The 27,944-nt window shown below is 48.7% G+C and overlaps 1 protein-coding gene across 17 annotated transcripts in view; it reads right to left on the bottom strand.

Annotated features, from left to right (window-relative positions):
* Nucleotides 1-688: 688 nt before the first annotated feature.
* The window catches only part of TACC2 (transforming acidic coiled-coil containing protein 2), a 229,179-nt gene continuing 201,923 nt past the window's right edge, over nucleotides 689-27,944 (bottom strand). For 13 of the 17 annotated variants that reach the window (XM_077126268.1, XM_077126273.1, XM_077126280.1 and 10 more), the window contains 12 exons: nucleotides 27,871-27,932; nucleotides 26,013-26,131; nucleotides 24,919-25,090; nucleotides 23,491-23,631; nucleotides 22,500-22,589; nucleotides 15,285-15,428; nucleotides 14,763-14,839; nucleotides 11,016-11,059; nucleotides 5,301-5,461; nucleotides 4,998-5,104; nucleotides 4,571-4,691; nucleotides 689-1,250 (listed from right to left, as the gene is read on the bottom strand). In XM_077126268.1, the coding sequence (XP_076982383.1) occupies nucleotides 1,185-1,250; nucleotides 4,571-4,691; nucleotides 4,998-5,104; nucleotides 5,301-5,461; nucleotides 11,016-11,059; nucleotides 14,763-14,839; nucleotides 15,285-15,428; nucleotides 22,500-22,589; nucleotides 23,491-23,631; nucleotides 24,919-25,090; nucleotides 26,013-26,131; nucleotides 27,871-27,932 (1,304 nt within the window). In that variant the 3' untranslated portion in view covers nucleotides 689-1,184. The remainder of the gene's footprint in view (nucleotides 1,251-4,570; nucleotides 4,692-4,997; nucleotides 5,105-5,300; nucleotides 5,462-11,015; nucleotides 11,060-14,762; nucleotides 14,840-15,284; nucleotides 15,429-22,499; nucleotides 22,590-23,490; nucleotides 23,632-24,918; nucleotides 25,091-26,012; nucleotides 26,132-27,870; nucleotides 27,933-27,944) is intronic. The other 4 variants (XM_077126275.1, XM_077126279.1, XM_077126283.1 and 1 more) reach the window with 2 other exon arrangements.

Here is a 27,944-nt window from a genome sequence, read left to right as displayed (position 1 = left end):
AAGATTCTCCCTCAGTTCCCCAAAGTGGCACCAACCTTGCCAACACCTTGGTTTTGGACTTCCGGCGTTCAGAACTGGGAGAGAATACATTTCTGTTGTCTTAAGGGGCCATGTTTGTCAGGATTTGTTACAGCAGCCCCAGAAAGCAGCATGCCTCCCCAGTCCCACCCCTCACTGCCCCCCACCCCCACCCCAGTACCCTTTGAGCAAGTCAGGAGTAACTAAGGGACTTCAACGGCAGAGCCACTGCTGGTTTAATTTCCAAAGTGGCTTAATTACCTGCCTCTCACTGATGGGTGTTTGCCCTTTCCTAATCCTTTAAAGGGAAATGGACAGAGTTTCAGGGGAGACTGTCATAGGGGAAGGAACTGAACTGGAAGAATGACAGCCCGCTACTTCCTCGAGACAATAAAAGAAACAAGATTTTCCACCCTTAAAGTCAAAGAGGCTTTGAAAAAACAAAATCCAAGCTAATTCAATACACACACTTAATTATTTAAGTAGCAAAGTCAATATTTCTCATTAGCTTCATCTTACAAGTCCAGCCACAATAACAAAAGAAATGCTACTTTAACCTAAAGACACAGAAATGAGCCAACACAGAGAAGAGCTGAAGGCCAAATCTTACATTATTTAGCAAAGGCAAGAAAAGACTCAACCCTTCCCAGAAAATAAAACATAGTCATACTTATTGCCAAGATCCAAAGAAAAAAATTTATTTACAATAAAGAATTTTATTTGAAACATGCATTTTCTTTTGTTTTTATTTTTTTTTTAACAAATCAGCAAATGCAGATCAATTTTACACTCCTTAAGGCAAGAGTCCCTGTGCAAGCTGTACATGTTCATATTAAATCCAAAAGCCGCTCACCCTGGGAACTCAGGTACAAAGGGCAAGGCCAAGGTCAGCGATTTGTTTTCTATTAGAGAATCAGACAATCTCCCTGATACAGGAACTCTGAGGTCAACTTGCTATGAATTATACTAGGAAAATGCAAACCAATAGCAAGGAATTCTGATAGTCTCTTAGTACTGCATACAATCAAATCAACTTTATTTAGAAAGGAAATACAGTAGTGCATACGAAAAAGTGAAAAAAGAACCTGTCCACGGAAACAGAGGGACAGCAGTGTGCCGACAGTCATACTACAGGCGACAGTCAAGTCCGAGCGTTTGGTTCAAAGTTAGCTTTTCCCCATTTTGGCAATCAGTTCATCGCAGATCTTGGTGAGTTCTTCTATCTCTTTATTCTGGAAGCGAGGATAAGAAAGAGGGGACAGGGGTTTGAAATCAATCTGAACAGAGTAGCCACTTCCATGGCTCCCTTGGGAATGGGATGCCCCAGGCTTCTCAGTCCCCTCAAATGATCAGAAGTGCCAAGAGAAATGGCTGCAAGCCAAAGCACCTGAGCATGCATCCCAGCTCTCACTGTAGCACCTTGGGTAAGTTTGTAAACTTGCCTGTGCCTCAGTGTCCTTATCTCTAAGATGCACATGCAAACATATGTCTCAGAGAATTAAAAGTAAGAAAGGTAAAGTTCTCTAGCACAGTGACCAGCACCCAGTGGTGGGTTAACTAGTGTTAGTTCCCTTCCCTTTATCTGCCTCAGAAGGATCTAGACACAAAAGGATGGTTTGGGATGAGCTGTTCAGTGGCTTTTTTGAGGAATGCCACAAAGAGAGGTTAAGTAATTTTACTTGGTTGGGGATCGCCAGCATTATACTTAGATGCCCTGCTGGAGGAGGCTGGATGCACCCTGAGGATGCCAAGTTAGGCGGTGTCGTGGAGACAATGGGTACTGGGGAGAGACATGGCAGAGGCGCTAGGCCTCGAGGGTGCTTCTCATACCCCACTGAAGCCCAGGTGCCTTGTCTGTCTTCTGAAGCCCAATCAAGGGAATCAACCAGATGTCTGCCGAGCACAGAACATCCTCCAGCACTTCCCATTCTCTAAGGGAATCCACTGGGATGGGTCCTCCCTCGGGCTGCTGCAGCTTTCCTCTTAGACAGGTTTGATGTTGGGCCCCTATGCTGCCAGGATTCAGCCCTCCATCCACCTGGTCTCTTATGGTCTGATCTGGTTCAACAGCTGATCCGTCTCCAACGGGTGAGCTTTTTCTGGTATCTGGGGCTACATTTTGCAGCCAGCTCTTCCTCAAGGTCTTACAGCTTCACTCTGGGGGCTGCACTGAGACCCTGCCTTGGAAAGCGGAGCCTCCTGTGACATGTTCCAGCTCAGAGTGACCTCCCATGCATTTTTGTACCTCACTGACCTGCTGCTGGAGAAGAATCAGGCTGCGCAGTAGAGGAGAAACTTAGTTCTCTTCTGCAGGTCCCAGGCTCCAACTGGGAGGGAGTTAGCCTGGAACACTGCCTGGGCTGGCCTTGGGTCTTTAACAATTCTGGGGAGCCCTGAGATGTCTGCTAGAGGAAGGCACAGGGCCTGAATGAGATGCAGCACTGACTCCTACAATTGCTGCCGCTGTGGCAGCTGCTGCTCACAGCTCACAATTCACCTTTCTGGAATGCTCACCCTGTGCCGACCAGTGAGCTAAACACCAAGGCACAGTGGACTCATCCAGCTCTCACAGGAGGTCATTAGCTCCACTTTTCAGCGCAGAAACTGAGGCTCAGAAGGGTTAAGCACTGTACTTAAGTGACTTAAGTCAGCAAGAAAGACAAGGCGAGCCTGGAACGCACATTAATGTCGACCTGACCCCTCTGCACTCTGCTATTAACACTTATTGACATTTGGTGACTGATGGCTGAGAGGCACCAGCCAGCCCACGAGCTAGCAATTCCTGGATATTCTCCGAGCTCCATCTTGGAACCATCAGCCACAGGAAAGCAAACTATCTGGTCACAGGGCTCAGCTCGCTGTGCACAAGCCTTAAAGAGCCTGACTCGGCAAAATGCCCAACGCCTTCATATGTGAACTATGTGGGTGAAGCGTGTTTCTGAGCCCCTTTAAAACAGACACTTGTCCCCTGCATCACTTAGGGCCTTTTAGAGAAGAACTCGTGTGACATCTGTATCTTTTCTGTTATCCAAGATCATGTCCCCCTCTTGGTTGTAAAGCTCGTCAGAAAACTGAGCATCACCTTCGTTTTGCAACTGTTAATAGTCTAGACAGGTCAGTGGCCTTGAAAACACCTATTCCTGATTCCTGGCTTACGTTTATTGTCTTAACTAACTCGCTGATGCAACCTCAAACAAATGCATTGCTCCATTTCTCACCTGGAAACTTTAGATGCAGAATTGCCTTAATTCCCTTTATGAATGAGAAATGTGGGCTTTATGTTAATGGGATGTTCCTTCTTCTGAGAGGAACTAGATAGAAAGATGGACAGATTGATAGATAGATAGATGGACAGCTATAGATAGATGCTATTATATATATACTATACATGGATTATCAACATTGAAAGTAAAAAAAAAAAACACTAAAAACTTAAACTAGTGATGCCCAAAGAATACTGGTTGAGTGAACAAATGCCTGCATTTGACAGTTCTGACAGCATTGCTTGTCTGTGGTTATTACTACAAATAATGATCACAACCCAGAAAATACAGGTGGTTGAATCTGTTTGGCATAGTCAAGATACTTTTTTTTCAAAATGCGTTCTCTGTTATTAACCTATCTGGTGGCCGCCTATCTTTTTCAACCTAAGAGGAGAAGGTAATGCATGAAGGTAATAACCTGGTAGTATGACTTTTCCAGTTGTTTGAATTCTGGACAAATGGGAACATAGAAGATACAGCATCCAGTGGAGGCCAACTGACTATTAGACCTGGACCTCAGGGAAATTCAGAGACTAAAAAGACCCGCTCTTCTCAGAGACTACTAGAACCCTTTAGTTTTCAAGGCTGGTGGGAATCTTTAAGACCTTCTGGTTTTATCCTCAGAAATCACAAATCCAGAAACTGAGAATGTGGACTTCACTCAGCACCACAGGAGCTGGGGTGAAGAGCCAGGCCTCCTGATTCCAGGGCTCTGCTTCCTCTAACAGTCAGGTGAGGTGCAAACTGGGACCTGCTCACTGCAGAAACTTCTGCTTGCCTAGCTCCCCCCTCTGAACCACAGACAGCCACACTGGACCTGGCTGACCACGGCCCAAGAGGAAAGCCCATGCTGAGGCCATCTGGGCAGCTCTGTGGCTTGCAGAGGACTGTGGAGAGGCACCCTAGATGCCTGCTGCTCATGTGCCTACAAGGGAGCCCCTCTGCCCCCGAGAGAAGGCCAGAGCACACAACAGGCACTGCGACCCCTGGCCCCTGGACAATCGGATGACCATCCAGACTCACTCGAGAGATGAATAAAAAAATGGCCACAAATACACATGAGAGCAGCAGTTCCAGGAGAGACAGAAAGGAGGCCAGTTTCAGGGCAGGCGTTAAATTGGATCTGGAAGCAGGAGAGCAACAATGAGCTCATGAAGCAGGAATTCACCGTGCTGGCCCCGACGGGGAGCAACCACGGACACCAGGGGGTCCACGCTTGTTTGTTGTGACTTTGTCTGACCCAGAGAGCACCAGGCCCCTGCCCGAAGCAGCCCACCCTCGGCGGTTACCTTCTGCTCCAGCGTTCTTTCCAGAGCGTCCACGCGCAGCTGCTCCTTCCGCAGGCTGGCCTGGTAGGCGGCCTGCTCCTGCTGGGCCTTGCCCCGGACCTGGGCAATCTCAGCATTGGCCCTGTGGGAAAGGGGGTGCAGGGATTGTCACCCTTTGCTAGGGAGCCCAGCTGGCCCCAGTGCCCACCCGATGGGGGCTGCAGCACAGAAGACTTCGCCATCCCACCCGGGCTCGCAGGATGCCGAGGTGCCTTGGTTCCTTAGAAACAACTATTCCTCAAAATGAATGGTTGCTGACAGAGCACCCTTTCACAACGGTTCTAGAAAACGTGCACGTGGCTCATGCACCCTTCCCCAGCCAATGTCAGGGGTGCCATCAGAACGCCCCAGCCCACCCTGGTAGGAGCAGTCCCTCGCAGGTCCTCACCTGTCCAGCTTCTCCTCTGCGTGCACCTTCAGGGCTTGGTACCGCTGCTCCTCCTTCTTAACTCGAGACAGGTACTCCTGCGCACATTTCTTCAGCACCTCCTCATTCTGTCGTGACAGAGGGCAGGCATTGAGCCCACAAGACAAGATGCCCAGAGTGTTGGGAGCCCCAAGAGATAGAACCCCAGGCAGGCAAGTCAGACCCCTGCTCCCAGGCTGCTCAGGCAGGGCTCCTCAGGGTCTCTCCCACCTATGTCACCTTCTCTGTCTGCCCAGCCTCCTGAACTCCAAAACAGAAACACACCTTGCGAAATCCCTCCAGGACCTCCTTCATCTTCTCATATCTCCTGAAAAGGTCGGCCAGAGATTTCTCCACGGAGTTCAGGTCAGCCAGAGCCTGCTCCTTCTCCAGGACCAGCTGCTGGACTGTGTGGTGGGAGACGGACTTCTCCCTCTGTTCGTCCTCTGGCAGGGGAGAAGGAGGCGCAAGCAGCTGAGGCCATGGAATAGGGACCAGAGCTCAGGGGCCAGCAGGAGGCCTCAGAGGCAGCTCAGGCTAATGGGGGTGGGAGGTAGGGGCCCTGGCTTTCCTTTGGGACAGACCCACTCTGCAGAGGCCACCTGGGTTCTGTTCTAAAGTCAGGAGTAAAACCATGGTCCCAGTTCCACATCTGGACCTGTGCAGTATCAGATGGGGAGGAAATTAGCCATTATTCTTTGAACTGATCAATGTGGCCCTGGAAATATCTACTTTGGAGACTTCAGTGGTTTTATTTGGTCATTGACAATATACAGATAGAGCCATAAGATTTTAAAAAATCACTATTGCATTTTGTGTTGGAGATTAAAAGGAGCTGCGGTCTGGGCTGTGAGGGATGGGCCTTCCTGAGTATTTCCAAAATAAAGAGATGGTCATGAGAAAAGAAAAAGAGGTTGTCTCATTCTTCAAACATCCCAGAAACCCATAACTGTCATAGTGTGTCCCCTGAATTCCATTTCACACGCGACCCGAGCCTGCGATTCAGCAGTGCCTTGATACCAGGAGAGACAAAGTCCCTCAGGTCTCGTGAGGAGGTGAGCTTCTCAGTTATGCATGGAAGAAAGGAGGCTCTGGCCCAGTGCAAAGTGGCTGATTCAGGCGAAAGAACTGTCAGTCCTCTCTGCCACCCCACAGACCATCGACCACCCCAGCTAACAGTCCACCCCAGGCAGCCTTTTTGTGTCCATGGGAGAGGCTTCCACTGGCCTCAAGACAAAAACCAGCCCCCTCACTGCCCAGGCTCCTGCCCTGCATGTGGATCGATGTGGGGGATGAGGAATGCGGAATCCTCGGTTCTGATTTGGCTGGAACTTCGCTGACTGCAGAGAAGTGTCGGCACAGAGCTCCTAGGGGGTCTGGGGAGGTCCCCAGGAGGAACTGCAGCTTGCAGGATGGGAGGCATCTGGAAATGGTCCCAGCAACAACAGCGGCCCAGGAGGCTCCCTGGGTGCTGTGCTCCCCTGACTCAAAGCCCACAAACCAGCACCAGAGTGGACTGAGCTTCCTGAAATACAAAGCGGGTCCCTTCGCTCCTGTGCAGAGCCCTGCATGGCCTGCCCTTGTTGTTGAAGACAAATCCAGACTCCTTCCCCCACATGCCCTGCTCTACCTGCCTCCGCCTTCTCCTCTCCTCCACTGCCCACCTGCTCCAGTCACAACAGCTCACCCCGCAGGCCCCTGAGCCCTCCCAGACCTTGCCGTGGCTCCATCCTCACTCACTCAGGTCCCTCATCCCTCCCTGGAGGTGCCTTCCTTGACCACCTGTAGCAGACACTTTATTTCCATTTCTATTTCTTTTTCTCTTCACAACAGGTGCCACTGCTTTGTCATCGTGTGTGTGTGTGTGTGTGTGTGTGTGTGTGTGTGTGTGTGTGTGTTGGTTGCCGAGCTCCCTGGTGAAGGCACGTTCCATGAGGTCAGGGGCCTGAGTTTGTTCTTTCCACTGCACCCCACAGTCGAGGTCACTGCTCTGCATGAGGGTGATCCTCAATGCACATCTCTGGAATGAATTAGTGAAGCCTCACAGCAGCCCAGGGGAGGCTTTCTGGTCCCCATTTTACAGATGGCAAAATGGAAGGTTTGCGAAGCTAAGTGACCTGTTGAAGGCCTCACCACACGGGAGTGCAGAGCTGGAACTCAAAGCCCTTGCTCGTAATCACCTCTCTACACTGCCCTCTTGGAATGACAGCATGCCTTACAGTGGGGAGATTGTGCTTTGTTGACTTTCCCTTAGCTCCTATTTGAGCGGCACCTTGCTGTATGGGCTTAGGCATGGTCTTGTCAGCTGAAAGGCCTGACGGCTGTGTGGTATAAAGAGCACAGAGCCGCCTGGGCTTTAACTCCAGTTCTGCCATAAACTTGCTCAAAAGTCCTGACCTCTCCGAGTCTCAGGGTCTCCTTCCCAAAAGGAAGGGAGTGGCCTAGGGCTGGTTCCCACGGGGAGCATGTCAACTGCGGGACTTCTGAACCCCAATTGGGGCCCCCCACCCAGGAGGTCTGGGGTGGGCCTGGGAACTTGACTCTATAATAGGTTACCCAGCAAAGCTGCCGCTGGTGGCCCAGGGACCACACTTTAAGAACCTCTGGCCAGAAGATGCCTGGTGGCCTGCCTCTGAGATCTCACCATTTCTAGAGCTCTCCTTGGCTGCGGCCCCAGAGCTGCCCAGGGCCTCAATCCGACCTGACACTATCCAGCCGGGTGGTCTTGGGCAGATTACCGAGCCTCTACGAGTTTCCGCTCCCCGCCCTGAAACAGGATAACGGTTCTGCTCTTAGGGCGCTGTTGGGAAGATTAAATGAGAGGACGCATATAAAGTCCTCAGCACGCAGTGAGAACCCAGAAACAGAACGGCAGCCGATAGCATCACTGTCCCCAACACAACCCCGAAACGTGACCCCCTAACTGGGATGGTGTGCTGTGGTGACTCATGGGCAGGAAGCTTTTTTTCCCACATGGAGAAAACAGAACTGCCAGCAATGTGCTTGAGACATCTGGTCTCCTAAAGGAAAGGGTATTTCAAAGTTTTGCTGGTAACCAAATACTAATTTTTATTCTTTGAATTTTAGTTGCCTCCTTAGTTCCTAGAGCTGGGTACAACCTATATTCTGGGCTTATTTGTCACATGGCCCCGACTCTGCTTAGTAGTGGGGCCACTTCTCAAACGGAAGTCAATACAGCCTCCTGGATCAGAGACCTTGCCTACCTCAAGTTTCCTTTTCTCCCTATCTAACCCTTTTAAAAATAGAATTTCCCGGTTCCCAGGAGATGAGGAGGCGAGGCTTTGTCACAAATCTTTTTGTAATTTACAAATGCAGTTAAGTTCCTCAAATCAGGAAATCAGCCTTAAGCCCAAGAAGCTCAAATCCAACAACTAAACAATGCCCCTGAAAGTTTTTTTTTTTCTGGCCTGTTCTGGCTAAACATTATTAAACTCTGTGGGGAATGCAACAAATACACAAAAGCGAAAATAACAAAAATAGAAATAAAACACAAACAAGGATTACGATGGGCAGTGTCAAATTAGGTGAAAAGCATTTACTTACCAGGCTTGCCTGTTTGATTTGCAAGCAAAGAGCAAGAAGCAACAGAAAATGGAAGCAAAACAGATAATCAGGGCAGTTGTTAGAAAAGCAGAAAAAAAATCAATTGCAACAATCTGGAATGCTGAAAGCACAGAAGTTTCCTTTTATATCTAATATTCAATATTTGAGCTTAATACCCCACATTCCCTTTTAAAGGCCCTTTGGTGAGAACAGATAATGATGGCAGGACAGACTGTCACGTGGGCATGGGCCCTCCGTGAAAGCTACATGGAAGCCACAGCCAGGTGGGAGCCAGGGGGAGCTGACACACGGGGAGGGGTGGGGTGGACACTGGTCTGAATTTCAGTACCCAATGCTGGTCCTCACTGTGCCAAGCATTCTGGGCCTGAGCTCCCCCTTCCCTTCTTCCACCAGGGATGCTGGTTCGGTGAAAGAAAAAAACTGCAGACTGCTGACGGGGCACCCAGGTGTGTCTCTATTATGGAGGGATTTTGGCCTGCCGAGAGAAAAGGCACATACCACCCAGAGGGGCGGTGAGTCCCAGTCATGCCTCCATCCCCAATGACCCTGTACAAGGACACAAGCCCCTGCAAGCTACGGTGGCCCTAATCAGTGACCTCAATGGTGCCCAGTGGGTGACAGCCTAGATAGGCCCCATTTCCAAGGTGAGAGCTCTGGGAAAGTGGGTGAGGAAGAGGATGACGGGTAAGGATGGGGAATGGCGTGGGCACGGTGAGATGGCACCCTGGTGGCAGTGCTGGCGACACTGGAAGGACCTTAAGGGACCACCCAGAGAGAAATCGAAACACCCAAGGACAGGGAGATGCTCCAAAGGAGTGAGTTCACAGCTTTTGAAGGGAGAGGGCCCCTCAGGCCAAACATGCCAATTCTCCTGGGGGAGACTGTGGGTAGAGAGAGGGTGGTGTGGGCACATGTGTCCATAATTTCCAGAGTCTGGAAGACAGACACACATTTGCCAGCCAAGCAATAAAAGGTGGCTCCGCGTAGCTGTCTCTCAGGAGCAAAAGCCCACATCCATTAACCCCCTTTGCAACATTGGTCTAAATGCCACCCCTAAAAGCAAAAACAAAAATGTGTGACCCTGAGATCTAGAAGGATGTTTTCAGGTGAGCATGGCAGGTCTAACTTATGGTCTCATGTCCCAAGACTCCTGAAGGCCAAAAGGTTTAGCTCAATTTGCCAAACTTTGTGCTTGAAAAGATGTAAATCCTACATCCCATGTACCATGATCAGCATTTTCAATACCGAGAGATTAAAAAAAAATCTCATCCACATGTATTCATGAATTCTTATGCCAACATGATAGAGAAATTTCATGTTTATAGGAATGTGCCTTAAGGCTAAGTCTCAGAAATACCCAATCGGACTTCTCTGTAAATTCTAGGGTGACATGGACCCTTTATTGTAATAAATAAAAAGTAAACTCCTTTGAATGGAAAGCACTCGATTGCTGACCTCTTCACAGTTCCCAGGGCTGCTGTTACAGTTATCCTGGGACAAGGTACAGGTGTGATGTGACTCATAAATCCAAAACATTGGAGAGAGAGAGGTCATTTGCTAGTACAATGTCAAACTTGGACATGCAAACTGTGGTTGGCAGTGAGCTGGAGTTGTTATTCCAAATTTTCTGATTAGCACAAGATTTTAAGAAAACTGATGTTGTGAACCCAAGCAAATAAACAAATAGGTAAATAAACAAACACATAAGCAAGCAAACCAACAAGCAAATTTTCTCCACCCTCTAGAGGCCTGACACCATCTTCTGAATAGTGAACTGCCAGTGCAAAAACTCGGGCTTGGAACTTCTGCAAGAGCTTGCCACATTATTATTATTTTTTTTTTAAAAAGAAAGAAAGCAAAAAGGACTCGGGTGTGTCTAACTTGTAAACAGACATTGTTGCTTACAGGCCTACACAGCTCTGTTGGTACTGGCTGCCAGGGAGGGGTATTCAGATGGATTCTGAGGCAATGTGCAATCTCAATGAGAAAGGGTGCTGCATTCACTTCACAGTGTCTGCCACTGGCGGGCAGGGTGGGGGCAGCTGGATGGCCACTTGTCTTGCCACCCTCACTTGGGACCCTTGGGAAAAAGCTGCTTTAGCATGACGGGGGTATTTTGACCCAAAGCCCTCTCCCCATGAGCTTGACTGCTCTTGACCATGTCAAATGATGACCATCTCACAGGCACAAAAAGGATGCTAAGGGCATTCCCGTGCATGTTGCCAGGAGGCCTAAGACCCAGTCTCTCTGTCCTGGGGCAGAACCATGGCCTGAGATGCTCGGGCCTCTCCCTGCAGGACTTCAAGCTTCAAGGGGAGCCCAAGGAAGAACTCATCCCGAGTCTTTGAGCCACCCACCCCAACCCCACAGTCTGGAACCCTCAGGCAGGCTGAGCCCCACGAGCTGGATACCCACCTATCATCTGTGCGATGGTCTTCTCATACTCGGCCACTATTTTCCTGAAAGAGAAGGGAAACCAGGTTGGAACCTGAGACAACAGAGCCACGTCCATCTCAGCTGGACATCAGCAGCCTGACAAGTGCACACAGGAGAAGGCTTATCTGTCATGGTGGGGCTCATGCTTCCAGGGTCCCTTTCAACCTCAGTCCTCTCTTGCACACATAAATAGGTTTGTTTTTCTAGTGCACATCTTTAAACACACTGCTGCCCTGATACAAAACCTTCAATGTCCCCCAAAGCCCACAGAGAAGAAAAATTTAAGGCTAAATATTCAGTCAGGACAATCTGGGCCCAATCTCCCTTGTCCACCTTTCCCCCTTTGCATCTAGTGAACACACTGCCTCAGTGAGAACAAATGATTTCTTGTCTGCGCTGGGCTTTCTCACCTCCATGACTGAGCTCATACAATTCACTTCCTCTCTCTACTTCCTTCTGTCATAGTCACTGTTGGGCAAGGTGCTATTCAAATGCTACCTCTTCCAGGAAGCCTTCCCTGATTTCTCCTTAAAACTTCACAGTGTACTCTTTACCCAAAGAATCTCATGTACCTGGCATCATAGAACATGAATCTTATCCCTTCTATCAGAGCAGGAGTTCCTCAAGGCCCAGAGGCCACTACTTACTCACCTGTATGGTTTGGGAAGTAGGGGGAGGGGGCTAGGGAATAAGCCTGGAGTTGCACCTCTGGGGTACCCTCAATAAATAGCTGCCCCAACGCAGTAAGATCCCCTGCTTGCATGAAGGCCTCACAGCTGCCCCCAGGTGAAAGGACCCAGGAGTGAGGAAACCTCACCCTCTGGATGGAACAGCTCCAAGAGACTCAGAAGTCTCACCTATGTTATTCAGTAATTTTCCTACAAAGGAACCACAGCTGCCAATGACCAACAGATGAGGACCCTGATTACAAAAGGCCACAGGGACCCAGCCAGACAGGTCGTTCACAGGTGCTCAGCCAGGATCACTCCTGTGACCCTGACGTTCAGGGCTGTAAAGAGGTTAATAGGGGTAATGAAAGCAGGTGTGTTCTGCAAAGTCCAAAGCCTCGCCGATGCTGGGTATCTGTCCCCACCTCTCTGACCTTGACTGCAAGGTCGGTGGTCTTGTCCCAGGGCAGACCCACAACAAGGATGGCAACCCCGACCTGAGCCCACCTGGGTTCTTTCGGAGTCTACCCAGAAGCGCTTCCTGTTTCCTGTGATTAAACAAAACCTCTTTGCATCCCAGACCACAAAACAGTGCCGGATCTCCGAGGAGGCCTGCAGAAACTTCCCCGCTGAGGACAGAGGGGCCAGGCCCAGAGCAGGGAAGGGCCTGTCCTTTCAGAAGTGTTGAGATACCAGTGACCCAGAACTGCTTCAGCTTTACCATATTTTCATCTGGTCCTTGCCAGGCCCCCGAGAGGCAGTGACCACACTTCCCCACTCACTGATGGGTCGCTGGGGCCCTGGGGATGCAAGAACTTCTCTAGGATACCAGGGTGACAAAGAACATAGCTGGGATTCGAGTGATGCTATTGGACCCTGCAGTCTTAGTGTACCTTGAGGTGCTATTATTTACCCCCATTTTACAAACAAGGAAAGTGAGGCACAGAGTTAGGTCACAGGCCCAGAAGTGCCAAAGTACTGGCATTTGGAGCTCTTCACACACCAGCCCTGCTGGGCCAGTGGAGACATCCTGAAAACCTTCCACCCAGTAGGTAAATAGCACCCCCTGGATCCCCATTTCTCCCTGGGAGGCAGAAGGAATTAGAGACAGAATTTCAGTCTTTTCAGCATGCCCTGCTTCATTTTCAGTGTAAGTGAAAAAAACAAACAAAACTAAAACCACATCAATATCCTGCTCCCACACGCAAAAAAGAGACTAAAAATTAAAGCAATCACAGATCTCAGTCTGAATGTGAAATGCAGCACACTAAAGTTAGCCTTCAGAAGCTGTGAGCCTGTTACAGAGCATCAGCAGAAAAAAAGACTCTAACAGGAGAATTTTCAGGAAGATATTACTCTCACCCTGAAAACAGAAGCTATTATTACCTAAGTAATTTGCTTGCTACTTAAAATGGTTGTCAGGAATGTATTGATTTTGATAATAAATTTATATCTGCCATTGTAATTAAGTGCACTAAAAATGTATGAATTCTTCAGCCAAGTTTTAAAAATTCATCCACTTCCTAAAACCAAAACCAACAAATAAAATTCATTCTTTTAATCCCAAACTTCGTTACTTAAACATGAAGCAGCCTATTATGGACTTTCAACATTGGAGCAGATCTTCTGGCTTGCTGGCATGGCTGTGTCCTAAGCCCTGACTTCTCTTGCAACTGGAAAATTCATGCATTATTTCAGCTTGTGCAGAAGAAAGGTAGATGTGTGAAAAAAAATTCACTGTGCTTCCCTGTGCTCAGACAGGGGAGCAGCCAGAACTCTGCATGGTGCTGACTCATCTCGGGCAGTCAAGGCAAAGTTCAGGCCAAAGTTGCTTTTAAAATGCCATTTATCTTGCCGGAGACCCGGGTTCAATTCCCGGTGCCTGCCAATGCAAATAAATAAATAAATAATAGAATAAAATAAAATACCATTTGTAAATAGTTTTAAAAATTGCATTCCAAGGTTCCAGCCTAGAGACAGTTTCTAAGTTTCTAAGAAGACAGGTTGAGAAAGGAGATGGACATCTGGGGGGAAAGGGTCATCAGAAGTGATACTACAGGGGGCACAGTAGAAAGAGTTTAGGTTTAGAGCCAGAAAGGTGGATTCAAATTCAGGTTCTACCAACGAGAGGGTCCGGGACCTTGGGAAAGTCACTTAACCTCTCTGATCTTCAAGTGTAGAGTAGGGCTGATGATTTCTACTTGAGAGAGGTGGGGAGAATGAAGATTGTATATCTATGGCTAAAAGCACAATGCTTGTCACCTGGTTGGCATTTAATATGTGGTGGTTATCATATACTAAGTAACAAATGAAAATAAACAATCCAAATGAAAACCAGGGAATAACCTAAGTGTGTATCTATTGGGACTGGTGAAAGAAATTATGTTATATCCAGACAATGGGCCATTAAGCAACTATTAAACATAATGAGGTAGAACTGCAGGCTAAACTGTTAAGTTAGACATGGTTAATATAATAATGTATATTGCATTATCCTATTATAAATAGAGGAGAAAAGGATTTAGATACTTTCACATTATGTGATCAGAAATGGAAAATTCCTGGAAGGACCACCAGACACAGTGGATGGGTGCTACTTGTGGGTTGTGGAACTGGAGTCTAGGTGGGAAGGAGACTTGTTTTGCCTTGTACATATATTTCATTGCATTTTTAAAAACTGTGTGCATGCCTTTTTTTTTTTTTTTTAAAGTGGGCAGCTACCAGGAATCAAACCTGGGTCTCCAGCATGGCAGGTGAGAACTCTGCCACTGAGCCACCATCACACTGCCCCATGCCATTTTTTTTTTTTAATATGGCAGGCACCAGGAATCTTGCCAGCATGGCAGGCAAGAATTATGCCACTGAGCTACTGTCTCACCACCCCCCATGTCATTTTAATAACAGTAATATACTGAAAACACTAGTAAAAACATGAGCCTTGTGTAACAAAGAAATAACTTCTTTAAAGAAGAAACTATTCATGGATATAGCAGCTCCGCTTATCAAATCACAGGTAAGCATCCCCCAGGCACCAGGAAGCTTGAGTTTAATGACTGACCTCATTTCCATCACTTCCCGTCTGCTTTCTTCATATTTGTCCTTCCATTCTGAGACCTCTCGCTCCTTGGTTATAATCTAGTATCAGAGAGAAGAGAAGGTTAGCTCTAAATGAGTGAATTCAAACTTCAGCAATTCACAGACCAAGACAAGGAGAAAGGGAATAAATGTGGAATTAAAACTCCCTGCACCAATCTAGAATTACATTGAGAGAACTTCCTTGAGCACGAGAAAGAAAGAGGCCAGATATCAGATTTACACAGCGCTCACTGGGGAGCCCTGAAATGATTATGTTTTTCCTTATAAATCAAACAAAACCATCAAGGCCTGTTAAACAACGATATCTAAGAGGATCAAAACCCACAGTTTGCAACCCAGCTCTGCCCATCGCATTCAGAGGAGAAAATCTGTCTTGAAAGACGCCTGCTTTGTGGACCATGGCTATATACATTTCTTAGGCAGAAACCGGATCTTTTCCCTGTGCAACTGGAGCTGGCCTTCTCTGAGCCAGAGGGCAAAGTACCTCTGCCCTGGCGAGCTGGAGAGCGGAATCCAAGTCAGGCTGCTGGTACAGGAGGCCTGGGGGCTTCTCTGCCTCGGAGGTCCCAATGCGGGAGTACAAGGCTGCTTTGGAGATGGAGACATCTGTTGGGGGAGTGACCTCTCTCTGTGGAATGGTTTTTAATTAAAAAAAAAAAAGTTAACATTAATCACTCAACAAAGAGGATTGCATTCATCATCTCATGAATGGGTCAGTTGTATGGTTTTGAAACAAAGAACACCAAAAGTATGAGAAAATGCAAAGACTAATGGATGGGGAAATGCCGGATACAATCTATGGAAATCTGTCATTTTGCACCTGTGTGGGCAGACAAAGAAGCTAATAATGGTGGGAGCCTCTGCAAGCCCAAAGCCTGGAGTCAGGCGAGTCTGGTGCTTACTTATCACTGCCATTTATCAGACTCCGAGGCACTTAGGCACAGCATGGAAGAACCAAGGTCATTAGCTCTGGTCCCAAAATAAAAGCTCGATGGTCAAAGATGCTGAATTCTAGTCTACATTTGCCTAGTTGTGAATAAATGCTGATTTGATCATTTTTGTAAAACTGTCCATGTTTCAGTCTGGGGGGGGGGGCTTTTATTCAGCTCCATTTGAAAGGATGCAATTTGCCCAAAACTCAAAGCCTTCCATAACTGTCAGTTAACCAACGACACCTTCAACAAGCTAGAGTTTCCAGATGCCTTAAAGGTAATATAATATGGCATTATGTTGCCATAAGGCTGCAATATCAGTAGGAAAACAGAAAACTAGATCAATGACAATTCCCATATTTGCTGATAAGGCCCTCAATGAGCGGGATGAGGCTCCCACCCAACTGACATCAGTTTGACAGCTGCAAAGCCTCCAGTAGAGTTAGGAGATGAGCTTCCTGGGAGCAGAGGAGAGGCCTCCCTTCCTCCCCCTGCACAAAACACCCCCCAGTTTCCATCACAGTTGAAATGTGGTGTTAGGAGCATCATCAACCAGCACAGCTGGGGTTGTCAGTCTACTTCTACTGCAAAGGAAACATCAAACCACCGCCACGCCCAGTCCTATTCATCAACCTCACGGAGCTGCTGTGGTTGCCAAGTCTAACCTCCCCCTGGTTACCCAAGTCCAATGCGATGTGACATTGTGGTGGTCTAACAGGCAGAGGATGATGGCTTCTTTTTTGGGAAATTATGAGAATAGAATTGAATGGTGAAAAGAAGGCTGCTGTGTATTGGAAAGAGAAGGGTATTTGGGAAAGGAATGATGAGGAATTGTCTTTTAAACCACAGCAGATAAGATTAAAGAAACTGCAGTAACTGGGACAGGAGTGGTCCTGCAGAATCTCCCTCTTCTGTGACAAGAACAGGCAAGTTTACCCTACTATAGGATTAGGGAAAATGAACTTGAGAAAGGAGAGAGCTCAGAAAACTCCAGCGGAAGTTTAATGGATAGGACTGGAGAGCTTATCCATTAGATCAGTTAGTTGTACGCATGCAAGGTGCACTAAATGGTTAGTGTGTCCCAGAAGGGAGCTTCTTGTAGCTTTGATTTCATTCCCCTCCTTTGTCTTGAATACCTGGGCTAAACCTGAAGTGAAGCCCAAATGACAAGTGCAGCCGACAGAGGGGAGCACACAGCCCCTGTCCATGCAGACCCCAGAAACACACTTGAATCAAGTGGGGCACACGACCTTCCCAGCCTCAGGTCCCTTTACAGGACACTTGCTCAGAACACAAACTAACAGTCCTCAGGAGTGGGGATGACTTCTCCCCACTGATCTAGTTTTTAGAGGCTGGTGTGAGAAACAGTCTAATACCAGGCTCTCCTGTGTGGGCTAGTCTCTGATGATTGCAAATAGTTTTCATGGTTCTGCTTGTTACGAGGGAAATTTCTTAAGAAGTAACTGGGAAATGATATAGCTAGAGATCAAAACTCAATATCTGTATTTACAGAAAAAAGTTTATAAACACAAAATTCTGATTAAAAAAATAACTATTCCTATCACTTTTAAAGTAAAATAATGAGTTCTTCAAAAAGAGTTAGAATAATAGGACTTCAAAATGCAAAGGACATTAGACAGCATCTAACTCAGTATGGGCCTTCAGAAGATGAAAACAATCAAGACACCAAAAGATTTAGCCAAGAGGTTTCTCAAAATAGAAATCAGAGACACCAAAGACCCTGAAGTGCAAGGGAAAATGAATTTCACTAAAACTGATTTTATCATAGTAGGGTGGAAACCAAATACAACTCAGACAGGAATTTACGATCTGCCCAGACTCCTGTGGAAAACAAGGAAGGGAATAAAAATGAACAAAAATAACGAGCTTTCTGAGTAAATGCAAATGGATACTACCATCTAAGAAATTCACTGTCACCTTTCGTCCCACCACCTGTGGTTTTCAGTGAAGGAACAGATGACTTCAGATTCCATTTGAATTACTCCCTGAGTAACTGCGTGCTAATGAAATTCATCATCCACAAACCGGTTTTTCCTTACAACCAAGAGTTGTTTTTAACAAAAATTAATCTTTGTTTCCCTTGATATTTTAATATTAGATGTAGATTGGGCTTTGTTTCTCTTAACAACTCCTCCCCACCTTGCTACTTTATAGCAACCAAAAGCGACTAGAATTGCAATTACGATGTGAACCAGCCACCACCCAGGAGAGCGCAGGCCTTTGGGACAACCTCCAAGCCCTCCATTCTTACGTGCAGGCTCCTGCACGAGAACCCCAGGGCCGCTAGCACCCTTCCAGAGCGCAGCCCCCAGGCCAGGGCCCTTGTGGCCTTGCAGGCAAGAGCTGCGGGTCCTGCCACTTCCCCAGGCTTCCAGTCCTCCCGTAGCCAAGTCCCAGGGGAGCTCCCCATGGGCAGGCTGTGGCCAGATGCCTGGCCCCAGGAGCCATCAGGGCTGACCCTGGGTGGGAATCAGTGATAGACCCGGGCCCAGGAGAGGAGCACTGGAGGAGACATTTGGGTTGCAGATCAGAAGTCAAGGAAGACCGTGGTGGAGGGTGGTAAGGCCATGAGTGTGCCCACAGCCGGTGTCAGGGCCACGGGGCACCATCCCAGGCAGGTCTCACCCCTGCTGCTGCCTGTCCAAATCCGACGACAGATGCTCCTCAACCCCAGGAGAGGCAAACACCAGGAAGGCCATCGCTACCAGTCCCCGTTTTCCACATGCACAGAAGACATCAACCCATCGCTGTTTCCCACTGAGGCCACATGGCCTCACAATCCTCAACACGGGCCTCCAGGCCATTTGCACACACACTCGAAACTGGCAGATGAGCTGAAGCCCACATGCCAGCCTGTGTCTCCTCCTTTCCAGACTGTTACGGCATTCTGGCATCATCGCTCCACGCTTGAGCTACTGTTCAATCTCGGGGTGGGGGTGGGGGATGGGATTCAGGATGAAAGAAGATGTGGCATGTGCTGCCGGGGTGCTCCCCAACAAGACAGGGTGCCCGGCCCTAGCTCCTTGTTCTGCTCAAATAAAACCCAAGCATCTGCCTCTTAAAAGCCAGGATGGCGGTTGGGGGATCCGGACACTGCAGATGACCAAGACGTCCCCACAATGCCTGCCTTGAGAAGCTGGACAATTGTATGATTCTTGTCCCTCAGTTACCTAAGACTCATCTTCCATTCTTTAGACTGGAGCCTCCTAATGCAGACATGCTCTAAGGATCACAACCAGTATCAATTACATGCACCAATTAAATCAATCCCCTCGTGCCTCACACCCTCAGAAAGCCATGCGGACAGGACCTCGAGGCTCTGTCCACCCTGTTTGAGTTCAGCATTAAATTCAGGGCAGTTGCCACGTGGCCAGCGGCCCTGCTCAATTTGGTCTCAGCAGGAGCCAACTGTTACGCCAGAAGTGTCTGGAAGGAAAGTAATAATGAGGCTTCAGCCAGTCTCCCCAGCCCCTGTGGATTTTTCATGTGATGTTTTCTTACTAATGAGACAGAGGAAGCCCTGCTGTCATTCTTCAAAGGCTGACTCAGCCATCCATCAGTCTACAGGGAAACATAAGTTTCAGCTGCTCCAGGAACGTGCAAAGTCGCCCTACATTGTAATTCATGTGGAATTTCATCCCCTCAATATGATTTTTCATTTCGAGTGATTTCATTTTGTGTTAGCAACAATTTAAACTCATGCTGCCAAAAAAGACTGGCCTGTGCCACCTGCAGCTGAAATATAGGCGCAGAAAAAAGGAGGAAATTGCTACTATTTTCTTTCTCTGTATCAGCAGTTTCCAGTGCCGTGAGGGGCAATCAAGTGTCTACATGCAGGAGAAACCCACAGGAACCTAATTAGGTTAATGTAAATGGATCCCCCTTGGGCTGGTGAGCTACAGGAACGAGCATCTACTTTCCATGGGCCAACATCATCAGATAATATACTTTTTTTTTTATAAAAAGTGATACACATTACTATGGTAGAGAAAAATGTAACTTACGCTCTATAAGATCACTCTATTTCTAGGAAACATTTCCCTTGGCATGCACTTCTGAAATACTCGAGGAGGTAGGCTGAGCTCCTCTCTTTACCCACACTCGGATTACGTGACAATATTTTCTAAATCAAAATTGGAACACATGGTCTGAGAACATGATGCAGTCCCAACACACTCTCAGATGGAAGCAGTTGGGATGTGTAAGCCACCCCCTCCCCCCAGAACATTTTAAACTTAGAAATCAGAACTACTTATCAGAATATGATCAACTCTTCCTCAAAGTTCTCCAGGCCAGGAATGCACCATATTTAGAATGGCCAAACTTCGGCTAATTCCCTCTGCCTCGAAGCCAGTCCCCAAGGATACCAAGAAATAAATGTAAGGGGTGGGGGATCCTCACTGCCTTATAAAAATCTCACTTTCTTAGAAATAAAACCAAGCTTATGGTTTAGCAACCAGGCAAGGACTTACATTCTGCTGCCTTCCTGATTCCACAAGTCTGACCACCCATAAGTGTGACCACCCTTTTGTCACTGGGAAATGAGTCTGTGTGGAGTCTCCCCTTTGGCTCCATAGGCTGGGGGCCAAGGAAACCACACTGGGTCTGGGGGCCCTTGGGGCAGGGGGAGCAGCCAGCAGAACTCTTACCCCTATAGCTCCTGTACCAAGGAGAAGAATCAAGAGAAATCAGGGCCTCCTCTGCCAAGGGAGATGGGACTCGAGACTGGGCTGGGCAAGAGCCTCCCACCAGAGATCTGAGTTCTAGTCCTCACCAGCCAGAGAATCACGGCGGGGCCTTGGCCTGGTCATGGGGCTCCATTTCCCATCCATAAAAATGGGCATCAGATCTGTTCACCATCAAGGGATGCTGCAAGCATCTGATCAGGCAACAAAGGCCCAAGTGAAGTGCCAGCTACAATAGCAGCTTCATCACATGCCTACTGTGTGCTCAGTGCAGTGCTACTCTTCCCCTGTCACCTTATCCTCACAGCAACCTGCAAACTCACTATCAGTGGCTTCACCTCCCAGACTGGAAACCCGAGGCTCAGAAAGGCTCACAGACACATGCCCGGCCCTGCAGCGCAGCTGGGGTTTACACCTGGATCTGACGTTAGGGCCCATCTTCTCTCTCTTTATATCAACTGCCTCAAAAAACTGACAAATATTGCCTCCATCGCTGGAGATGAGAGAGGCGGGACACTCAAGGGGCAGGACACATTCCTGCCAACCTTCAACCAATCATTGATGAGTGAGGGAGACAAGCAGGGATGCCGGGATCAGAGCCCCTGGTTCAACCCTGGCACTGCCACTTGCTGGCCCCTTGGAGCCTCCATTTCCTCACCTGTAAAATGGGGACAACAGGAGCGCTCGACTTCCCATGGGGTGGTGAGAACCACGATGCATCACAGGAAGCCAACACTCGCCCAGGCCAGGAAAGCCCCAAGTCCAGGAGCTTTCAAGGAGGCGGGGGGGGGGGCAGGGCCTGGGTTCATCTTAGCAGGTATGTGAACCCCTTGAAGTTGAGTGCCAAATTTCATTAATATGTACATTATTCTGGGGAGGGGGATTTGTGTTTTTATCAGAATCAAAAGGGGTCTGTGGTTAAAAAAAAAAAAAAAAAAAGTTGGGAAGTGCCGGCCTCATCCAGCTTCATTTCCCAGATATGGGGACCGAGGCTCAGTATCAGGGGTGGGGGGTGGGGGCAGCTGAGACTCTCCGTGAGGGCTCCGGAGCCCTTTATGTAATGAGGCCTGAGACCCCTGACATTTCAACCACTCAACTCTCTATTCAGAGCGGCTGAATCTCAGGTCTAAAGTGCCACGGGAAGAGCTGCCCCAAGCTGGGCCGCAACTTCTGCAGAACTGCATTTGTGTGACACCCTGTGCTGACCAGGCCCAGCCTCACCAGGCCTCACCCGGCTGCAGGCAGACCTGCAGGGCACTGACACCTCATTTGGCTTAAGAAAAATGTCCCCAAACTTGGAAGCGAGGCAGAAAGGCTCCTCAGCACCCTGACTCCAGTGGAGGCAGGGGTTGGCAAAGGACTGCCCCCGGGCCTCCCCACAGAAAAAGCGTATTGCAACTTAGCCACGCCGATGCCCACCCACTCATCTGTGGGTCAGCCTGCGGCAGCATCGTGAGGAAGGGGCCGCACAGCTGCAACCCCAAAACATTCGCCATATGACCCCCACTCCACAGCAGCAGCAAGCCCGCTCACCTAAGGGCCATCCGATTCTAGGGGAACCAACAGTTTTGGTTCACATTACTATTTACAATCAATTAGGGCTCAGTCTCAGGAAAGCTGGATGTTAACTCGTAGAAAACAGAAAAGGTGCCAATTATTTTTGTTAGAGAAGCAAACGATTTCCATGGGAAAAAAAAATAACTTCAAAGGGTAAGGTTTATTAGCCTGTTGAACCAGCACTAGCCAGTTTTACATCTAATTACAATCTTATTCTAGCTTTCTTTACCCCAAGAGTATCCTTATCACTGTTTTTTCCTATTCCCCATTTGATCAGCAGCCCCAACCCCCCGGCTCCCTCATTAATGAGTTAAATAAACCTTAGCCATGTGCGCACCACGTCCAGATGCAAGAGTTATGCTTTTAGTCTTCTGGGAAATCACACCTGGTCGGACACCAGAGTCGCCCGGCTGGCAGCTAGTTAGCAAAGCAGCTGGCTGCGTGGGCAGGGGGCAAACACAGCATTCCCCAGAGGCGGGGCCACGGCGGGCAACAAACGGGTACCTTGGCGTCCTGGCGGCTGCGGGAAGCCAGGGCAATCTGCCTGGCCAGCTTCAGAGCTTCTATCCTCATGACGGCAAACTCTAACTCCTCCTGCCCGGTGGGTGGGTTAGGAGCACATCATAGGGGAAATGCAGCAAGACAGGACGTAAATGCTTCCCACATCCAAAGAGTGAAGGCGCCACTCTAATGTGGCAATGACAGGTACTCGGGGGGAAAAACACACGCTCCGAGTTTCTTTCACAATTAACACCTCAGCAGATCATGAAATAAGTGTTTAATTTCCTTTTTTTTTTTTTTCTTTTTGTCACCCTTTCGAATGTCTGCCAGGAAGTATTTTGTAGTCAAGTATGTGAATTTTAAAAATGGGGTCAAAATTTTTTACTGCACTGTTTTCTTTGATTTCTTTTCTTTTGTTCTTTTGGTGCGAAGCTGGCCAACAGTTTCCATTAAAGGTGCTGCAGCTCTCAAATGACTTTTCCTGCTCTCTCTGGGTTTGCTCTCAACAGTCCTGGTCTAGAGGACAGCAAATTAAACGGCCAAATTTAAAGCACAGAGCAGGGAATCATTTTGAGTTCCAGATGCAATACTGAGCCCATTTGTTACCTAACGGGTGTCTGGGATAGCCTCATATATATATATATATAAATAGCTTTGTTCCGTGGCAATCTGACGCTCAGCAAAGAGATCACAGCGACTGCTTTGGGGTCATGAAGACTTCTGCAAAATGACTGTTTGGGCTCAATTTCCAAATGGAAATAGAAATGGTTTGTTCAATACATAATCGAATGATTTATATAATTTCGGCATCTGGGATAAAAGCAAAATACCACCTGTCTGTCTTTGAGAGGAAGATATTCCACTTGGAACATTCCCAGCAGTTCCTCATCAACTCCTTCCTCATTTCCTTTGGGGCTGGGGGTTGGGGATTGGGGTGTTCATTCTCTACTGAGGTTTCCACAAACTCCCAAAAGGTCACACATGGGCTACAAACCTGAAGTTTCTGAGCAAATAGTGGGGGGTTCTTTTCTGCTAAGTCGGGCTCCAGATAGTCAAGCGTGCCACAGAGAGAGGCTGGGTGAGCCAGCCTGCTGAGAAGGGCGTCCGCAGAGACAAAGGACCCCTCTGGAGCTGTCTGAACACAGGCAGAGAGGAGGACACGGAAGAAAAATAGAGGAGAGCAGAGAGTGATATCGATTCTAAGCAAGGCCCACACATCTACCAGCAAACATCTACCAGCTGGACATTTCTGCCTTAGGGCTAAAGACAGTATCCATCAGGTGCCAATACTACGCTTTTCACCTGGACTAATTCCCACACTGATAATGGAGATCTTGAGACTGGCAGGTCCAACCGTCCACCCATCTCCCCACCTCCACGCCTCCCAGGCCCCCTTACCAATCTGTTGGGGGAAAACGTGGTACCATATGCTTATTTATTGGGAAATCTCAGTAGGGGAAGGCAAAACTAGTTGATGGATTTTCCAAACACAACTCATCAAGAAAATACCAAGTGAGGTTTCGGAAAAAGTCCATTTTTTAAATAATGGAAAGATGGTTTCAGACACAAGTGTCTCCTGGTAGATCAGAAAGACTTTGAACTCAGAAGCCAACCTCGTAGAAGTTGAACCACATACAAGGCCTGCATAGCATTTTGTTTGCAAGATTGTCTGACTCATGCCTGGCCCCTGTTTTTGCTCACTAGTATTTTCCCAGCATCCAAACCACTACCCGACAACATCGTAGGTGCTCAGTAAATATTTGATGCATGAGATAAAATTAATGGTCTAATTAGGAAGAACAAGTGTCATATACAAAATCCATGGATTCAAAACTCTCTTGAGGACCGCTAGGAGGGAAGTAAAAGAACTTAAAATAAAATTCACCCAGAAGGATGCTCCAATTTCCAATATGTAGAACTTCATGTCCTATCATATACTATGGGAGACCAAATCCAACCTCTCCTCTAATACAGAGGCCTACAGACTGACGTGGCACGTACTGGGGAGGGAGGACTGAGCTGGGTGAGGGCTTCAGCTCGGGGAAATTTGCTCTGCATGGCCTCAGGGGGCCTTGGGAAGGGAGAGGCATGAGGCCTGGTCTCTAAGCAGAAGGGCTTTCCCATAACTACGGCCCAGAAACAGAAGCTGCCGCTGAGCTGACCTTCCCTGCCAAGCACCAGCCTGCCTTCGGGGCTAGGGAGGCAGAGTGGACAAATAGTCCTAAGGGGCTAACGGTGGAAATTAAATAACCTTGAAGGCAAGCAAAGGACTAAGACTGGCAAGAACTGGAGCGGAGTCCGCTCGGCTGGTGTTTGTGGTGTGGGAGATGGGGAGCTGCCCCACACTGGGTGCCAGGGCATGTGGCTTTGAAGGGCCGGCTCGTCCTCACCAGTGACCTCAGACCACTCCGACCCCACTTACAATTTCAATCGTGTCTGAGGCCGTCCCCAAGGCCATGGCCTCCAGCTCTTTCTGGGTGGATTTCTCTGGCACCTGCAATTGTGGTTCCTGGTTGGGGACCAGTCCTCGTGAGACGGGGTGCTGGATTTTTGCCCCAGCATTCACAAGGGCTTCAGTCTCCTCAAAACTTGACCTGAGGGAGCAAAAGGCATCTTTAGAGTCTTCTCGTTGGAAATTCCACTGAAATCCACCAGGGTGCCCCCAAGTCAACATCCTAAGGGGTTCTGGACTTTCAGGACCACAGTCCCAGGGGAAATGGGCCAGGTGTTTAGTGGCCAAAACCAGGGGCCTAGGCCCACCAGGGCTGCTGACAAGAGCGGGAGAGAAGAGGAGATGCCTCTGGCTGAGGGTATGGGCTCTGGAGTTGAGCAGGCTTTCAGTTGCAGGGCACTATGCCTTAGTTTCCTTTCCTGTAAGATGGAGACAATATATGTCTCTATTAAAATGAAATGACACGCTGCATGTAAAGCACTCAATGCATGGCTTATCATGTGGCGCCATTACTATTGTATCATCCTCAGCATCCCCATCATTTTACCCTCCTGGGCAGATTGGAAACTAAAGCAAGAGATTCTCCTCCTGCTCAATGAGAGGGGCAGGGAGATGAGAACAAGAAGGTCCATTTTCTAGAGTGATTTCCACTTTTACCCAACCTAGCACCATGGAGCTCAGCATACGGAGCTCTGTTGAATGCTGATATTAACACCATGCTAATAATAAATGTCTCTCGGGCACTCCACGTGGGCAAGACAGTCTGACAAGTGCTTTCCATGCAGCCCTCGATTTACCATCACCCTCATCCTACAGGATGGGCCAGGCCCTGGTGGCAGGTCACAGCATGGTGAGGAGTGAGGCGGGAACTGGGCTCTGGACGCCACAGCGTGCCCCCTCCCTCAGTGAAAAGGGACAAAAGAAAGGGGTGTGCACCGGGGAGTTGGGAGTGGTTGCTGAGAGAGAGAGAGACGTGGGCTCTCTGACAGGCACAGGCAGGACTGAGCATGGGTGACCGCGCGTAGGGGCTGGACACGGGGCCCCTGGCTCCGGAAGCATCGTACCCTGAACATGGCGTCGGGGAGTCTGACATCCGGCCTGGGGGCGTCTTGACCGGGCTCTGCTGGGTGGTGTCGAACATCAGGTACAAAGCCTGTGTCTTCGGGGTGGCGGTGGCGTCATGCTGCAGAGACCAAAACCACATGGTCAGCCTGAGGGCAGCTGGCCTTCAAATACAGAGACAAAAGCAAGGGACTCCTCAAGAGAAGAAACAACTTATCAGGGAAAAGCCTTCATTTTTCTGGCACCGCCAAGAAGAGAGGAGGAAGGGGGTGCTGGCGAGGAGTTGGGGGGAGGCAGAGGGCAGGAGGGAGGCAGTGAGCGAGCGGGTGTGTTGCAGCCGGGGTGGGGCTGGAGGGGGCGCACAGTGCTGTGCCTCGCTCAGCCCGGCCGTGTGCACCGGCCGCCTTCCCTGGGCCAGGAACCAGAGCTGCGGATAAACAGAGGCGGATCCCGGTCCAGGAATCTGGGAGCTGCTGGCGCATGGTGGAATGGAGAAGACATGAGTGAGGACCCAGCACGGGAATACCACCATCGAGGCAGGCCAATGGGGTACTGGGAAGGGAGGTGGAGATCCCTGGGACTTGGTCTGAAAGGACGAGGGCTTCTCTCAGTGAAGGTGGGCAAGGAGGGGCTGGGAGCAGAGTGTAGCAGAGGCTCAGGCTGTGGACACTCATGGCACATCCAGGGCATGTGAGCGGCTCGGCTGGGCCAGGGTCTGGGGTGTGTGTTATGTGGAGAGCAGGACCATAAGGGGCAAGAGGAAATGAGGTGGGAGGGGTTCTGGGACCTGCTCTCCCAGGCCTTGAACATCATGCCCGGGAGTGTGGACTGGAGGCTGTTAGGGATGGACCCCTCTGCAGGGTCCCCAAAGAAGCCCCCACAATGGCCAGCACCTGCAGAGCATCTCTTGGGACTTTCCCCATGAAAGCCATGCACAAGGCCTGCCAATGGGAGAAGGGGCCCTTGGGGTTTGAGTCCATGTAAATCAAAGACAACAAAACACATGGACATTGCACTTTAGTGGTAAAATGTCTTACCCTGTAGCAGTCAAACCTCTGCTGGCTTCAATTACCTGGGACACACCTGGCCCTGGCCTGTGAGCCATGCCAAGAGGAGGGGGTGACAAAGCCGCCCACACCCTTTCCTTGGGGAGCTGTGATTTTATCAATTTGGTACTTGAGTTAAGTCTGTCTGTGGGTACATTTTCCTGTACAGCCTTTGGACCTGACTTCCAGCAAACTGTGGTGAGAGGCAGCAACGTCAGCATCTATCAGAAGATGCAAAGCAGGATAAAGATCAGAGCAGGGGGCCCAGGGCAGTGCTGCAGCCATGCCTCTGAGAGCAGCACAAGAGGTTACAATGGGGATGGAAGGCACTGGCAGCAGCTGATAGCAGGGCAGGGCACATAGCTGCCTATCATAGCACTTCAAATGAAAAAGGGGAGAAAACGTCTTGTTGCCTGAAGAAATAAGCTTAAGTTACATTAAAAAAAAATAATTAAAAACAACAACCAAAAAACCCAAAACAAGCAAACATACAAAAAATAACTAGCAGAAAACATTTATTATCACACCTTAGCAACCAAGTAAACCCTGTTTTAGAAATTTATAACTAGTCCTTTCCTGGTCTAGGAAGTGACTGTGCCTAACTGCATTTTCTCCCTGAAAACACTATCTGAAATGGATTCAGTACAAACCTAAACCCCCAGCCTCAGTTTACCCCCATGTACACTCAGGATGCTCTGGACAGTGGGGCCCTTGATTGGAGTCTGAGCTCCCAGGGATGCTTGCACAAGGGAGGAGGTAGCTGATAAAGGGCAGGGAAGGAAGCAAGTAGCCTGGCTGGCTGAGCAGAACTTACAGGTAAGGAGGAACCAATTTTCTCCATATATTCGATTTCATAGGAGTTCCTGTAATCCAATTCTGCAAAGAAAC

The sequence above is a fragment of the Tamandua tetradactyla genome, chromosome 13 (assembly GCF_023851605.1).
Source record: "Tamandua tetradactyla isolate mTamTet1 chromosome 13, mTamTet1.pri, whole genome shotgun sequence".
NCBI classification, from domain to species: Eukaryota; Metazoa; Chordata; class Mammalia; order Pilosa; family Myrmecophagidae; genus Tamandua; species Tamandua tetradactyla.
This window is presented reverse-complemented; position numbering and strand designations above follow the sequence as displayed.